Source organism: Strix uralensis, chromosome 1, assembly GCF_047716275.1.
Source record: "Strix uralensis isolate ZFMK-TIS-50842 chromosome 1, bStrUra1, whole genome shotgun sequence".
NCBI classification, from domain to species: domain Eukaryota; kingdom Metazoa; phylum Chordata; class Aves; order Strigiformes; family Strigidae; genus Strix; species Strix uralensis.
In genome coordinates this window covers 110795606-110812276 of record NC_133972.1, presented here as the reverse complement: position 1 = coordinate 110812276, position 16671 = coordinate 110795606, and the positions used below count along the sequence as shown (strand labels likewise).

General features: G+C 43.3%; 1 protein-coding gene across 2 annotated transcripts; it reads left to right on the top strand.

The window, feature by feature from the left end:
- The first annotated feature begins 53 nt into the window (after positions 1-53).
- Positions 54-16266, top strand: CNDP2 (carnosine dipeptidase 2). Of its 2 annotated transcripts, none has more exons than XM_074877198.1 (12): positions 54-113; positions 2721-2810; positions 3768-3911; positions 6383-6545; positions 8074-8162; positions 9080-9280; positions 9802-9886; positions 11439-11599; positions 13547-13711; positions 14243-14384; positions 14984-15131; positions 15572-16266. In XM_074877198.1, the coding sequence occupies exons 2-12, from the start codon at positions 2751-2753 to the stop codon at positions 15639-15641; spliced, it is 1428 nt and encodes a 475-aa protein (XP_074733299.1). In that variant the 5' UTR covers positions 54-113; positions 2721-2750; the 3' UTR covers positions 15642-16266. The 2 variants fall into 2 exon arrangements, with proteins under 2 accessions (XP_074733299.1, XP_074733307.1); XM_074877206.1 differs by lacking the exon at positions 54-113 and adding an exon at positions 1092-1305.
- Positions 16267-16671: the final 405 nt, after the last annotated feature.

The window sequence follows — 16671 nt, the reverse complement described above, 5'->3', positions numbered from 1 at the left end:
CGCGGATTGGCCACCGCCGCGTGCGCCGAGGGGGCGGGGCCGGCGCGGGGGTATTTAAAGCTCCGCGGCTGCCGCCGTCCCTTGTGACAGGGAGCCGGGACGGCGCGGGGAGAGTGAGTGGCGGCGGGGCGGGAGGCGGCGGCGGCGGCCTGGTCGGGCCCTGTCCCGCCCTCTTCGCGTTGTGGCGCGGTGGTGCGGCGTGCCGGGCCGCGCCTGGCCTTTCCGCGGCCCTGCCGGCGGCTCCCTCCGCGCCGCGGCCTGGCGGGGAGGCGCCGGCGGGTGCCGGGTGCGTGGCGTCTCCGCCAGGCCTCGCCCGGTGTCCCGCGGTAGGAAGCGCCTGCCCGGCCCCTTGTCTCGGCCCGGCCGGCTCTCCCGCGGCGCGACAGGGCTGCGGCTGCTCCTCAGAGGGAGGCTGCCCCTGTTCACCCTTCCCCACACCTGTGCGCCCTCCCCGTGAGCCTCCCCCTGCCCTTCGGAAACCTGCGGCGTGTCCCTTCCCGCGCTGAGGCATGCCGCTGCGGTCACAGAGCTGGGGGCCGCGGTGAACTTCCTCTTTTGCTGCAAAACCTTGTCCCTAATTTGGCCTTTAAGTCAAGCCCCGAAGAGCAGGGCCTGTAATGTGGGCATGGGGTTGTATGGCACTACTTGGAGCAGCTTGTGGAGGGCTGTGAGTGCTCTGTAATGGCTGCAGGCCTCTCCTGACTTGATTAAATGCTCTCGTCTGGGGTATGGATCTTGACTGGGGTTAAGGAGGGTGAAGTTGTCATACTGCACTGGTAGTCCTTTGGGTTATCTTATTTCATAATGCAACTGTTAGAGTGCTGTGACATGGCAGAGCCTTTTCCATACAGTCAAGGATGGTTACATTCTCCAGTTTGAGGGGCCTACAGGAAATTCTAGCACTGCTTTTTAAGAGGGGAGGGTAAGTCGTATCCAGTCTTGTGCTGTACAGTAAGCAACATTTGCTTTTCCAAGTTTGAAGCTTTTTGGGGGAGACTTTTTTTGCAGCTCTACAGTGAGACTTGAGTGATTCAATGCACCTCTAATTTCTAAGAGTGTTTAACTATATTTAAGGTGATAGTTGAAGTAGTCCCTGACTTAGCAAATAGTTCAGATGTTGTTTGTGTTGGGCAGAATATCAGCTTCTATGTAATATGTTGTATTTTTTGTCAGTGTTCTGAAGCTGGAGCCCTGATGTTGCTATAGGAACTGGTTGAGTGAAGGGGAGGGTCAGTTGCACTGGACTGATGCCTGTGTGCTGGTTCCTCTGAAAAGCTCCAGATGAATCATGCCTGAGCTCTAACGGTATGTGAGGATGGTGGCTTTGTTCAGGAAACCAGGCTTCAGTGAGAAGCATAGCTTTAACTTGGTTATATCTATATAGTCCTTTTGAAGGTGTTCAGTTTTCACCATTGATGACTACTGAAGGGAATGCTTGAGCTGTCTGGCAGTTTGGGGTTATTCTCATTGGTGCTTAAAACTCATTAACCAAATTTAAACTTGATGGATGCTGTAAATTAAATAGAAGCCATCTCCAGTGAGTGAAAGGGGTTTTGTATGTCGGGCATCAATGATCTGTGTAAGTACAACCCTGCTTGAAAGAGAAGGTGTTCTGTGAGATTTTTGTAGATTTGTTGTGGTAGGATGTGCTTATTGTGGTATGCTGTGTGGGATAACCTGCAGCTTGAAAGTATTCATTTTGACTATGTAGTCAGCTGTTCAAGAAATCCTAAGAGAAACAGATGTTTTAACAACTATCATACTTGTCTTGTGACTTCCACATAGAAGTGGAAGAAGGGTTTAAAGGATCTGGCATAAAGCTGACTAAACAAAATACTGAATCACAGCAGTTGCTGCTGCTAAACATGTTTGTTCAGTCTATTACATGGACACTGGAGTTTTTCTCATGGTTCAGGCACTTGGATTTTAAAGGTGTATTTGTAAAGCTCATTATTTTCCTGGCTTAGAGGAGGTGCTTTATCTCTAGTTCTAACTTGAGACCTAAGTTTAAGCTAGTTGGTTGAGTGGACAGTATGTCTTTTTAATATGGACTTTGGACTGGTAAGGACAGAAAACTGAGGGGGGGAGATGTCTTAGATTTTCTCACATGAACTTCAGTTGAAACCAAAAGAAAACAAGGAAGTGGTACCACTGAACTGGTCACTGACTGCTTGCTCATGGCCTACTGGGGCTGGTTTCTGTTCCTGTGGCTTTACTCTGACCTTCTTTGGGAAAGCTGAGTGGCAGCTTGGGACTTTAAAGCTGAAGAAAACACGGTTCTTAAGTTGCCTGCTTTTAACCTCCTTTGTAGAGTACAGTGTGGTGCTTTCTTGGACCTAGCTACTAGCATTCAAGCCTATGGCACACAGTTGAACTCTTGTAATTAAATCTACTCTTTGAAGTTGCATTTTACTTGAGTAACATTTTGCCTGTAATTCTGCAGTGAAGTGAAGTACATGACTGAAGTATATCTATAGACAAGCTTGCTCAGTTTACCTTCTAAAGTTATTTTGGGTGGAGAGGCAGAAACTGGTGTTGTGATTAAATATGCTTTTGTTTATCCACTTAACTGTGATTTCATGAGGGAGCAGCCTCAAGTTTTATACTAGCACAGCTTGATGTGTGGCATTAGCAGCTGAAAGGTGCAAGTCTTCTGCAGCTACTTGATTACTGACTGTTGCTGCTTAAACATGTGACGGCTAAATTATTTTCTTTCACAGAATCTTCGGCAATACTGTTCTGGTCAGAAAATGTCTGCCCTTGAAACCCTCTTTAAATACATTGATGAACACCAAGACCTCTACATTCAGGTAAGTTCTCTGAGTTTTGTCCTGCAGCACAGACAGCTATGGGATGTTAAAAGTTAGGTGGTCAGCTTCAAGCTTGTTACACCTATGTAATATGCCTGATAATAGAGTAATGCCATGTAGCTGGGGAGGGGGGGAGCAGGCAGCAGGTGTGACTGAGTCAAGCCAGAAAACTTTGTTTCTTAAGTTTAGGCATAGTTCTGTTCAGACCTAAATCTGCATGGTACATTTATTAGTAAATGCTCTGTTACTGTGTAGTGCAAGCAGTGATTTATTTAGAGGTGCAAGAAGTTTGACACTGGTTCCTGAATGCCAAACTAGGTGTATACTCTCTCTCCCTTTTTGAGATGGGAGAGGAAAAATATAAACAAGGCTGGAATAAAGCTTTCTCATATGAAACTATTCATGTTGGGGTACAGAGGGAGAGGTTACCTTCTGTATTTTGCTGATTAACCTGCTATGTAATTTTGCCTTGTATTGCAATCCCCTTCACCTGTGAAGGAATCAGTGGTATAGCACTGTAAACTCAGGCAAGAACTATGCCAAGTATTCAACTTGACTTCTGCCAGTTGTTCTCAGTGATCTCATGCAGGGGAAGAAGCTAAGGCAGCCTTTCTGAGAAGCCTGAAAGACATTAGCTGTCTCTGGATACTTAAAGAATGGCAACCAGAAAGGCACAATATGCACAAGCTGTCATACTCTTAAGCTTACCTTATGTATCTGTAGACTTTGTGCTATACTGGAGGGGCAGCTGTAGGAAAATGAGGTTTTAGAGAGCTTTTGAGTGTAATATATTAATGGTTAGAGTATTCCTCTGAGCAGAGAACAGAGCTGATTTGCCTCAAGTTTAAGCTAGACTGAAACAGTATTAGTTGGATTGCAAGGTGATGTTTTTGTATAGTGCCTCTCATGCCGTAATTCAAGTGTAGTAAAACCTTTAGCTTTTCTGTCTTTCTGCAGCGGCTGGCTCAATGGGTGGCAATCCAGAGTGTGTCAGCATGGCCAGAGAAGAGGGCTGAAATCAGACGCATGATGGAGGTTGCTGCGAAGGACATTGAGCGACTGGGAGGCACAACCCAACTTATGGACATTGGGAAACAAAAGGTATGTAGGCATCTCCAGCTTAGTCAGCTGTCAGCTTAGAAAGTCTCTTTAGAAGACAAGGTGTTTTGCTCTAGGAGCTGCTGGCTTATGATCCCAGTAAGAAAGGCACTTAGCCTCCATAAAGTATCATTTAAAATGCTGTTTATTAGAGCTACCACTATAAAGAAAGAAGATGATATAGATAATCTTATGTCCCTTCAGATACTGGCAACCCCAAGCTGTGCAGCATTTAGCAGGCATCGAATTGGTGTGCAGCATGCTTTCAGATCCCATTCATGGAAATGTTATCCCATTTCATTCAAGCTGTTGGATTCCACTGCCAAACAAAGGGGATATTCACATGAGAACTTCTTGCTGCACTTTTAGATAAAGCCAAGGACATGCAGGTGGTGTAATCGCCAGTACCAAGTGGGAAGTGCCTGCAAGCTACAGTCAAGTGGATAAGTTTATCCTGGAGCCCAAGGCTGTGTCCAGCACAGGCTTGGGCATACTCAGGCTAACTATGTGGATCACTAATTCCTTGATGTCTGATGGCCTTCTGGTCAGGATCACCACACAAGGGTCTTGTAAGTGGTGGCCTAGAAAGGCAGTAGCCTGTTGGGGTGTAGGATAATGTCTTTCCCGCCACACAGTTTGAGCTTCCTGTTAAAAATCTTTGTTTATAGTAAATCTGGGGATCCAGATCAGTTAAGCATGTTGTATTACATTTTGAACTGCATATTAAATACATTTTTAATACTTTTCTAACTGAAAATGAACAGAGCACCTGCAAACAAAAATGTTAGACTTTTTTAACAGAAGACTGGTGTTGGACCTTAGACTTTAAAGATACTGGCTGAAGTTTCAATAAGTCTTCCAAAAGACTTTTCGGCTCTTCCAAAAGTGTTAAATTTGTCACAAAATTACACTGCTCCCTTACCAGATACAGAAGGATCTTTAATAGGATGAGTTCCCTCCTTATTTTTAGCTATCTGGACTGCTTTTCTTCACCTGAGAAATGTATGTGCTTATGATGATGATAATCTCATCCTAGGGATCCATCCACTTGATGTGCTTCTCCTTTGAAGACCCTAGTCACTACATCTTTCAGAATAAGAGCCATTCCAAAATTCAGACCAGCATTTGGATAGTGGCATTCAAAATCTTGTTGTACTGGAGTGTTTGCTAGCTTTAGAAGATTGTCATTGTAATTGGTGCTAATGACTGCTGGGTGAAATCTATGTGTATTGGGACCCTCTGCAGTTCTTGCTTTTGGTGACTGGAATGCACTCATTTGTAGCACTATAGGTCCCAGCAGGGAAGCAGCTGACTTCATGTGCCCTCTTGGAAGGGAATTTGTAGGATAATTCTAGCTCTGCTACCACCTACAGCCTAAAATCCCATCAAAGGGTTTCAGTTAATTCAGGTGAACTTGTTCCTTTCATCAGTGTAACTTTCTGGGGGCAAGAGCTGGTTTTACAGAGTTTATGCAAGTAACATTTCTATTTAGAAAACTGTTGCAGCTGGATTAAAGTGAACTTTATTTTTATGTTAAGTATAGACAAAACTAGTCACTGTATTATGTACTTTGCTGCTATATCAATGGAGGACAATGTAAAGCAACTGGTGAACTTGTCTGATCTAATTTGGTTTACTGCTCCACAGCAGTTTATGCTGTGTACTGATTACTGTAAGTGTAAATTCTTGCAGTAATGCTTTAATCACTTAGCCCTTGGCCAGCTGCAGCTCTGTGTAACCTGTTGATAAAAAATTGGAGCTTGGAGCCCATATGAGCAAGAAGTCTAAGCTGATCTTGATCTGCTGAACAGTGTCTAGGAGTATGTGTTCATTGGAAGGGGAATACATGCTGACTGAGAATAGCATGTGATAATTGCTTATGTGTTATTCCAAAGGACTAAGCCAAGTTCAACTCTTGAACTAAAGTTCATCAGCACTACCCTGCCCTTTGCTTAACAGCATAGGCTGGTATAGAGAAATACAGTGGTTACGCTGACCTTGTTTGGGTGTAGGCACATGTTATACTCAGTGGTACGACTGTCAGGAAATTTTTGTCTAGGGGTATACTGTGGACAGGATGAAAGTGCAGTGACAAGCAATGCAGAATGCAATATTGAATGGAGTTTATCACTTATGCTTAGGTCAGCATTAGATATGGCAGTTTGGCATGCGGACAGCTTGCTCTGCTAAAATCTGATGTAGGATTGTTAGTTTAAAGCTAACAGTTCTGAGTGGCTTGGAACACTTTGACTGTTACTGGAACTGGTCAGGAAACTTACTGGCATGGTCCTGTCATGCCTTCACTGGCACATTGCTTTTGGCAATCAGTTTAAGTAGCTTAGTTTTGTTTAGCGCTCTATGCCCCTAATCTCATAACTGCTGTAATGTTAAAAGTAATTCATACATTCACCTGATAAAAATGTGCTGCTCTGACATTCCACATCCGAATAAAACTTCTTGCTTCCCCTTTCTAGCTACCTGATGGATCAGAGATCCCTCTACCGCCAATTGTTCTGGGGACACTTGGCTCAGATCCATGCAAAAAGACAGTGTGTGTATATGGTCACCTGGATGTTCAGCCAGCAGCACTAGAGGATGGCTGGGATAGTGAGCCCTTCACACTGGTAGAAAGAGAAGGTAAGAGTGGTGGACTTCACAAACTGATGAGCACTTCTTTAACAAGTATGGTATTTCTCAACTGTGTTGTACCCTTGATTGAAAGGGGGAAGGAGAGTTAAGAACAGACATAGGTGTTTAATAATGTTGATAAAATATGCAGGAGAGGAAATGGTAAACAAGTAGAGCTGCAAAATCTCAGGTGCTCTCAGAGCTTGTTTTGTTTTCTGATAACTTGCATGTTATCTTCCTTGTAGCTACAGCAAAGTCTTAACTGCTGCCTTCCATGGTAACAATTTGTTGCCAGAAAACTTTCTAGAACTAGCTTCTTGTGCTGTTCACAACTTGCAGTCTGTAAGGTCATGTCAGACTGCAGAGATTTGGAACCACTACAGGAGACAAACACTTAACACAGCTTCTTTATGCCTGAAGATGGCAGTTGTACAGCAGCCTCCCTGGCTTGCCTTGTGTTTGTGTACAGTGCTACAATCAAGCTGGAGCTAGTGCCCAGACAAGTGTCCCTCTCATAAACTGGGAGGAAGAAATCATGCAGTAACTCCTGTTGAAACAACACATTGCCAGTAGCCAAGAAGAGACTAAAACTTTTTTCTATTTAAAGCTGTTACTGTCAGCCTCTTCCTTGTTTCCTTTGCTCAGTTTTGAGTGTCAAAGGTTATATGAATAGAAGGATATTAACCATTCTTGTTGCATAAGTGTTAATCATTGCCAAGAAAAGAATTATCTGTGATAACTAGTACTTCTGCTTGAGCACCTGGTCATAAGCAGGACAGTCCAAGTTACTAGGTTGGCTTATCTCATCTGATAGCAAGAGCTAGACTGTGGTTTATCTCTGCAGCCTGGTAGTGTAAGAGGCATATTTACCAATGCTTCCCTTGCAAGCTGTCTGGCCTGTTCTGTCACTGTGGTTATACCTAGTGCTTCAGGGTTGTAGCCAGAGCTCTGAGTTGCAGTAATATCTGCCTCTGCTGTGATCCCATGTGCTACACTTCCAGGGACTTCCCTGTAGCCTATAAAACTTGTCTTTGACTAAAGCCCTTTCTGGGAAGGTTCACTTTTATCTGGAGAATCCAAAGAAGTGATTGGTTACTAGCTACTAAATTCTTACTCTTCAAACAAAGAATTATTGAAGCTAATACTGGATAGGCTTCTGTTAAAAGGAGGTAACTTATTTCTATAACCTTACTACTGTGTTTGTAGAAAATTATATTGTTGTGAAGGATATGGGAATGTCATAGTCTAAGGCAGTTACATCATTTCCAGGCTTATGTCCCACTCCCAACCAGGGAGCAGCTGAGGGAAGAGGTGGGGTGGGTGGCTCTAAGTGGGAGAAATGTTTCAGTCCTGTACCTGTCCCACTTGTGTGGGTGTATGAAGCGGGATGTAAAACTGCTACTTTAGAAGAATCAGAAAGTTAATACAAGCAGAGCTAAAAAGCTTATCCAAAAAGATGTTTTCTGCAGGCAAGAGATGACTGAAGTGTTATCCTAATTTTTCTCCACACTGGTTAATTTGTATCTTGTTTCTATAGGAAAGCTGTATGGGCGAGGATCAACAGATGACAAAGGTCCAGTGCTTGCCTGGCTGAATGCCTTGGAGGCTTATCAACAAACCAACCAAGTATGTGCCCAAAATGTATCCTGCTTCTTTTCATACTCTAGCTGAGTCTAGCAATAAATGTTATCCAAGCCGCAAACCCTTGTGAGGCAAGCCTGCTTATTCAGCTGACTGGAGGAATGATGCAATAGTCTTGTAAATTCCCTGATGTCCCAGTAGGGTTGAGTTGACTTGCTGACAAGTTAGTCTTGCAGATGCTTGGATTGCACTTTAAACATTTTTGCTTTAACAAAATGGGTAGGTAGGAAAACACATATGCAAGAATCTGGAGCAGGGGGAATAATCAGATGTGATCACTTTCATATAAGGATGTCAGATTAGCTTGGCCTTTAGCAAAGCTTAATACTCACTGCCATTGAGCTCTAGGAAAAGATTAACTTAGTAACACTTAACTGGGAGCTTTGCTGTTTCTGTTCAAGAAAAAGTGCAACTGGAAATAGTTCAGTGTCAGCTGTATCTTGCAAGACAAGTTACTATTACTTGTGAGAAGAATTACCAGTTCTCAAGTGCTCTCTAGGCACAGAATATGGTAGACTGGATAGACAGGGTAGCTCTGACTCTCTACTGTGGCATGCAATTTCTGTGGCTATAGTGGTATTCCTAGCCTTCTGACCTACCTTTGGCAACAGATTTCTGCTGTGTTCCCACAGTTAAGAGGATTAGGAACAAGTTGTTCTAGAGCTTAGAACTTTTTTGAAGAGTTTGAATTCCATCAAATGAAGGGTGCTGTGAGTGTCATCAACATAGGTGCAGTCCAAACTTTGTAATACTCTGTGTATAATTAACAAATTCCACTGTCATGGAACTAATTCACCCATGTCCATTTTTCTGCTTTGTACATGACACAGGAAAATTACTGATTGTTGAAGGAGTCCAATGTTTTCCCATAATTGATCTGTTCTTGTTTTTCATTTTCAAAGGACCTTCCAGTTAATATTAAGTTCTGCCTAGAGGGTATGGAAGAATCAGGATCTGAAGGCCTTGATGAACTGATTTTTGCTCAGCGAGATACTTTCTTCAAAGGTGTGGATTACGTTTGCATTTCCGACAACTACTGGCTAGGCAAGAAGAAGCCTTGTATCACCTATGGCTTGAGGGGTATCTGCTACTACTTCATAGAGGTAAGTGCTGAAGTACACTGCAAAAACAGTATTAAACTGAATTTTCCACTGGAGAAGAGTGGTAGCTCTAACTTTTTCATGCCAATAGCTTTTCTTCAGAAAAGGTGAAACTGACAAAGTAGAAGTTCTACTAATTGTCTAAATATCTTCCTTATACTATTGTCTATGATACTTGGCTGAGAGGGATAGCTTTCAGATGTATGAAGCAAGATAAACCAGCATCTTCACTGGAGGATTATTGCATGGCATAGATATCTTCATCCAGATAGTTCCTTGAGTGCAGGAAGAGATGTCACCACTGAAGTCCCCAAGGTTGGGACAGTCAGTACTGAGGGCTTGTACTCCACAGAGCAATAAGAAGCATATGTGCTTTAATGTACTACAACTGAGTGGTGTGGTTTCTAAAAACAGATGCATTCTCAAAATACATGCAGAAGAAATCTAGAGTAAAAGTTTGTTCTGTGCATTTGACGGTATCTTCATGCTAAAATTAACCTGAATCTTAATTCACTTCAAACCAGGTGGAATGTAGTGACAAAGACCTTCACTCTGGAGTTTATGGTGGTTCAGTACATGAGGCCATGACAGATCTCATTACTCTAATGGGTAAGAAAATTCAGGTTTCACTGAATGCATATGAAATGGGAGTAAGAGCCATTAAAGTGTGAGTGGGTTTGCAGTGAGGGGAGTACCTAAGGGCTGCTTACACTAGCAAAGCAATGACCAGTGAAATGGTGCTTGCCAGGTATGCAAGGCTGATGCCTTAGATACAAAAATATGATGGTCTTTCCAAGAAGCTGTCTACCTCCTTTAACTTCCCCTAAAATCTTGCTGCACACTTGTATGTTAATTAAACTTGCTCTCTTCTGCAAACTCTTCTATGGATGCCATAGTGATCTCCTTAAGAATACTGCCATCAAACAGCCAGCCAAACGTGTAGCAGTAGAATTGTGGTTTGAGCTCTGAGGGCAACTGAGCACCATGTGACTGCTCACTGCCCCTTCCCCCCCTGCCCCCAGTGCTGGGAAGGAGAAAATAAAGCAAAAGGCTCTGAGATAAGGACAGGGAGGGATGACTCACCCATTATGGTCATGGGCAAAAGACAAATTATTTAGGGGAAGGAAAAAACCATAAATTTCAGACAGTAACAATACCACTTAGAGTAGGACAGTGAGAAGCATTACCACATCTTAAAAACACCTTACCCCACCCCTCCCTTCTTCCTAAGCTCAGCTTTGCTCCTGATATCTGTCTCTTCCTCCAAGAGGCACAGGGGGCAGGGAATGGGGGGTGCAGTCAGTCCTGCCACTTCCTCCTCTGGGTGGGGGGAACTCCTTGCATTCTTCCCCTGCTCACTCATGGTTCCGCTCTCATGGGAGACAGTCTTCCACACACTCTCTGACATGAGTCACTCCCATGGGTTGCAGCATTTCCCAAGCTGCTCCGGTGTCTGTCACTCCTGTGTGTTGCAATCCTCCCAGCACGGAACTACAACAGCAGTGGCTTCTCCCCACAGGGTCCTGACCTTTTTCTGGCACAGTCACCTGCTCTGGGCTGGGGCCCTCCACAGGCTGCAGGTGGGCATCTGCTCCACTGTAGACCTCCATGGGTGGTGGCAGGGGGACAGCCCCTGCTGTCTCACCATAGGATACAGGGGGCTCTGCACTGGTGCATCTCCCTCCACTTCCTACTCCTTTCTTCCACTGTCCTTGGTGTTTGCATAGATGTTACAACTGCTCCTCACAACTCCCACTCCTCCTCCCAGGTTCCCCTTAAATACATTATCACAGAGGTGCAGCTAACTGGCTCCGCCTTGGTGCAGCGGTGGGTCTGACTTGGAGCCAGGGGAGCTTCAAGAAGCTTCTCACAGGGGCCACTGCTGTAGCCCACTCCCCTGCTACCAAAATCCCTGCCACTCACTGAAACCCAGGACAAGAATTAAATATTGTCATGAGGAAGTGCACATGTTGGATAGATGCAAATTCTGTAAATGCCTCCCATGCTTAGTGGTAATGGCTCTTGGGAAGTAGAGGTCAGATTTTCATTTCACTACACTTAGAGTTTTCAAAAGGCCAAGAATTGTTTCCCATGGAAAGTGTTCCCAGCAATGACACCTTCTTCTGGTTGAATCCTAATATTAGGTGCTTCTTGTTTACAGGTTCTCTTGTAGACAAGAAAGGAAAAATCCTCATCCCAGGCATTAATGAAGCAGTGGCAGCTGTTACTGATGAGGAGCTGGCACTGTATGAGAAGATTGATTTTGACCTGGAAGAATATGCAACAGATGTAGGAGCAAGAAAACTATTGCATGATACAAAGGTACTTTACTCCTCCTCTGCACTGGTTACCTGTGTCAGTTCAAGCTATTTATATTAGTAGAAGACAGAAACAAGCTTCTGTGGATACTTGCGTAGTTAGCAAGTAATTTAATAGGCAGAGAATTCATCTGATGTCTTCAAAATGGTGAAATTGCCTTGAAGATAATTTCACCTACTGTACAGTTGACTGCATACTTAACACTAACAGTTCCTCTGCAAAGTGTTAGGTGCTTGGAAATCACCTAGGGGTGATTAATGCAAGCAGTCTAGACAACTTTAAATTTGTTCCTTAGTCTATGTCTAAGTAGCATTTCAAACTGGGACAGAACTTTATCTAGTGCTGTTCTCCTAATGCTAGATAAGAACTGCTAGCATTTTTCCAGAGGTCAAATACCACATCTACACAAAGCATCTGATTTCCTATGTATGCAGGAACTTCAGTGGGTTATCAGAAATAAAGTAGTTGCTCATAGAGATGACTTCTCATTTGGTGTGAAAACAGGTTGAGATCTAGCTGTGATCAACTTAAGGTTGACATACTGAACGTCTTCTTAGACCTGCAAGCAAGGACTGTTTTGTAGCCACAAACTAGGCAGCCACCCAGATCTTTGAACAGGCTCAAGTTCAATAAAGTAATATCTGAACTTCTCAAATCTTCATCCTGGGAGCTCTCCAAATGAATGCTTTTAAAAGCATTTAATCTTGCAAGGTATAGGTATTACAGACTAATTTCGAAGCATTAAACCCTAGATGTAAATACATCTCTTAGCATAGAAAGCAGAAACAAGTGTTGTAAAAGACAAGTTTACACATGCAGGTCTGTCTTCTGTCCTAGTACTGTCAGGAGGAAACTTCAGACAACTCAGGTATAAGTAATTCTAGATCCTTAACCTTGTCTTTATATGCTCAGATTTATATCAACTGGGAGCACGCAGACTTCCTTGTTTAGTCTTGTCCTATAAAGTAATGGATGAAATACAGCCTGATTATAAGGAGGAGCTGGCAAGATCCTCTCTATGTATGATACTGAACTAAAGCTGTTAAGTCTTAGCTGGACTGAAATCCTAGCTTAATTTAGTAAGGGAGTTCTAACTAAGCTGCATGCAAAAAGGGCCTTGGGGCTAAGGAGAAAAATAGGGGAGAAGGCTGTAATTTCAAAGTGAGAAACAGTGTGTTTGAGAGACTTGAACTGTGACAGTCAAATTTTTTGAGAGAAGATTAGAGGCAGGTTGTACCTGGAACAAAGCAAACTGCTAACATAAAGACCACAAAACTTTGAAGTCTTCTGTTTCTCTGCAGTGAAGTTCAGGTTTGAGATACTGTAGCTGTGTAGAGGACATGAATGTCTTCAATTTACAGTATCCAGTGTACTGAACAGCTGTGTCCAAGGCAAAGAGGAGGAAATGCAGAAGTGTATCTGAAAAAAGGCAGTAGTGCTCACTAATCAACCTGGAGTTCAGTCAGTTTAATATAACTGATATAAATAGCAGGAGCACACTGTATGCCTCAGTCTGCACAGTGGTGAGGCTTTTAGAAAACTTGTGATCTTCATAAGCATGTGACTTGGTGATGAAGGCACCTGCCTGTCTTGAGGCAATGGGGAGCAGAGCTTCCAAGGCACTTCCTGCACACTCTGCTTGAGCACCTTATAAATGGTATTTGTGTCCTTGTCAGCAGACTGGTCATGTCTTGTAAGTTCCACAGAACTAGGAGAAAGCCAAACTAGAGCTAGTGAATCTAAGGCACTGAAAATCCAGCTGTTATAACAAAATATGTGCTTAATGGGAATAACAGCTTCTGTTTAACTGAGTGGTCTTGCATGAGCTGCATTTGTCCAATGGAGAAAGCACTGTTTCTTTCAAAGTCTTCATTAGATTGAAGAAATTATTACTTTGGGGAATGATGTCTAACCTCATGTAACCTTGTATCTTTCCCTTTGCTTCTGCAGAGAGATATCCTTATGCATAGGTGGAGATACCCTTCCTTGTCTCTCCATGGCATTGAAGGAGCATTCTCAGCCTCTGGAGCCAAGACTGTGATTCCTAGGAAAGTGATCGGCAAGTTCTCAATCCGGCTTGTGCCAAACATGACTCCTGAAGAAGTCACAAAGCATGTATGTTGAGATGGATTGAGGGTCTCAAAACAACTAGTGTCTCTAAACTTGTCTTCTCCATGCCTGGGGGAAAAGTGTTTCTAGTTTCTAAAACAGGTCCAATTATTTACTTTGCTACCATCTTCCCTGTTCTACACCTCAACTCAGATAATTGAGGGAATCGCTGTACGGCCCCACACTGGACTGTTGTGGCCTGGCTATTCAATTTTTTTATCTAACTCAAAGAAAGGGCTTGGGAGTAAATGCTAATTTAATTGCAGGGCACTTGAACTGACAGAAGTGCATACTCAAAAGCATAAGAGTTTGATGTATTGTCTAACTGTTCTACAGTGTACTGTTAACTTGCCTCAAGGAGATATTCTGACTTCAGAGAAGAGGTACTTAAGAATAATGTGAGATAATAGTAATAGGAAAAGTATTGCTGCACAGTAGTAGTGACCTGCAAGTCCCTAAGATACTTTCAGTATACAGTCTTAACCAGTGTTCATACAAATGCTAACAGTAGATAAGACTGTTCAATCTTTCTTATAGGTTGAAGACTATGTGAGCAAAAAGTTTGTGGAGCTGCAGAGCCCCAACAAATTCAGAGTATACTTAGGCCATGGTGGAAAACCCTGGGTGTCAGACTTCAACCATCCCCACTACATGGCTGGTAGGAGGGCCATGAAGACAGGTCAGTGAGTTTTCTACTTGGCATTGGGAGGACTCTTGTTCCTGCACCTCAGGAAATACTGAGGAGTTCATGTTTGCAGAATATTCAGTGTTCTGCATTTATTTAAGTTTGACTCCTTGAGTAAGGAAGCATGTCATGTGCAATTCTTAGAGGTATAGGAAGGAAAAACTTGGTATCAAGTTCATTCCTACTATACTGGAACAAGTCCATGGGTATGGTGTTGCTTTTGCATAAGGCTGAGACTGTCAGTAGTTCAGATCACTTGCTTAGCCCAAGTCCTCAAGGTTTAGTCATCCTCGCATCATTCTTTATCAGTTATGCTAGGGCAAATCTGACTTACGTGTTGGAGTACAAACAGGCTTTCAGATGAAGTGTTATTTGTGTAACTGAACTCTGAAAGTGACAGTGCTCCAGCACTACATCTGGGGACAAATGCTGCAATTCTGCAATCTCTGCAGTCTGGCTGATTAAAACAGAGCAAGATTTGGTCAGCACATGGTACAGAAGTGGTTGGTACTTGATTGCTTAAGCAGCAGTAAAGATCTGTGATGGAAACACAAACACAACTCCAAACTGACTAGAGTGTCACTTTGTTCTAGTTTTTGGAGTTGAACCAGACCTGACGAGGGAGGGAGGAAGCATTCCTGTTACCCTTACTTTTCAAGAAGCAACAGGCAAGAACGTCATGCTGCTTCCCGTTGGAGCTGCAGATGATGGTGCTCACTCCCAAAATGAGAAGCTAAATAGGTAAGAATATTTATCCCTGTGCCAGCCTGAGTTGTACTGTGGGTCTTGGCATGTGTTATGAAGAGGACCAAGAAGAATTGGGCTTTTGCTGCTCTTTAAGTTTCTAGAAGGCAAAGTACCATTTCTTCCTAGCAGAAGATGCCTGGCTGGGTAACTGGTCTGTAGCTGGATCTTGATCCAATTACTGCTTCTAGCTTCATACACTTGAAACCAGAAGCAGTTTTTATACTTTTGTCTCCAAGCTTGGCTATTCTCCCTTACCCTAAGGGTGGCACTTATTGTGCCAGGGGAGATTCCAGGGAGGTTGGGAGTAGTACCTGTTGCCTGCAACAGTAGTGCCTATAACATCTCTTGTCTGCATAGGACTGATACTGCAAAATGCCCAACTAGTAGAAATACAGCTCAAACAAAGACAAAGCTAACAGAAGCTATCTTTCCAGGTACAACTACATCCAGGGGGTGAAGATGCTTGGTGCATACCTCTATGAAGTCTCTCAGTTGAAGGACTAAGACACCTTACCTTCTGGCTTATGGATCAGAAGTCTGAATTTTCTTACAAAATGTCATCAATTACCAAGTCCTACATTGCTCCTTTTCCACCAACACTCCACTGCTTTGGTGGTGAGATGGAAGTGTACAGTTCCACTTGACAAAAAACATTGTATACCAAAAATGTTTCTTTAAATGACACAGACTATTCTTTATCTGGCCAGCAGTCCTGAATTGCATCTTTGTCCCTTCTGTATCACATCAGAGTTGTGGTTTGTTGTATTCATCTACTTTTCCTGTAAAGCAGGAGGAATGCTTTGTTTTCAGCTGTTTAAGCAGCCACATCAGTTGCAGAATTGCCAACCAAGGTTAAGGTTCTTATTCCTGGATATGTCCTGGAAGTAGTCAAAGTGACAGATTATGGGGCTGTACTGGAATGTGTTCAGGTTGTAGTGAGGCATCTGTCTTGCTAACCGAGTGATTTGGAAAAGCAGTCTGTCTCTTACAGTTTACACCTGCCTGCAGGCTTCAATTTACAGTGAACTAGGTTATAACAAAATTTCACTGTGATAATGACTACTGGCTGTCTTTTTGTAAAGCTGCCTTTGTACTGCCTAAAAAGGACAATAAATAATCATGCTCTAGAGTTTGGCTCTTGGTCTCTAAGGATGAAATAATGACTTGGGAGGGGAAGCAACTTCATGTAACTTGGGAGGAACATTTCTGTGCCTGTAGAGGCAGATGAGCAACATGGGCTACACAGACTGTACTTTCTAGGAGTCCAAATTTGTATTCCTTAGGGTCTGGCTCCATAACAGATAGTTGACTTGAAGCAGATGTTGCTAAATCCTGCTCTCCTGAGAGAAAATGAGCTCAGAAAATGTTTCATTTTGGCTCTAAGCCAGGTCATCGTGCTGTAGCACAACTGATGATACTACAAGGGAGTGGGTGGAATTTGTAGGCCTAAGTGGGGAGAGGAGAGCATCATTCATTGCACCTACTGACTGACATCCAGCTTCCAGCTATCTTTCGGAAATGTTCAACCCCAACA

Excerpts from the sequence above, each read along its gene's own strand:
- CNDP2 (XM_074877198.1), top strand. The coding sequence starts at position 2,751 with ATGTCTGCCCTTGAAACCCTCTTTAAATACATTGATGAACACCAAGAC. Across the intron at positions 9,281-9,801 it reads TCTGCTACTACTTCATAGAG|GTGGAATGTAGTGACAAAGA; the intron begins GTAAGTGCTGAA and ends ACTTCAAACCAG. Across the intron at positions 9,887-11,438 it reads AGATCTCATTACTCTAATGG|GTTCTCTTGTAGACAAGAAA; the intron begins GTAAGAAAATTC and ends TCTTGTTTACAG.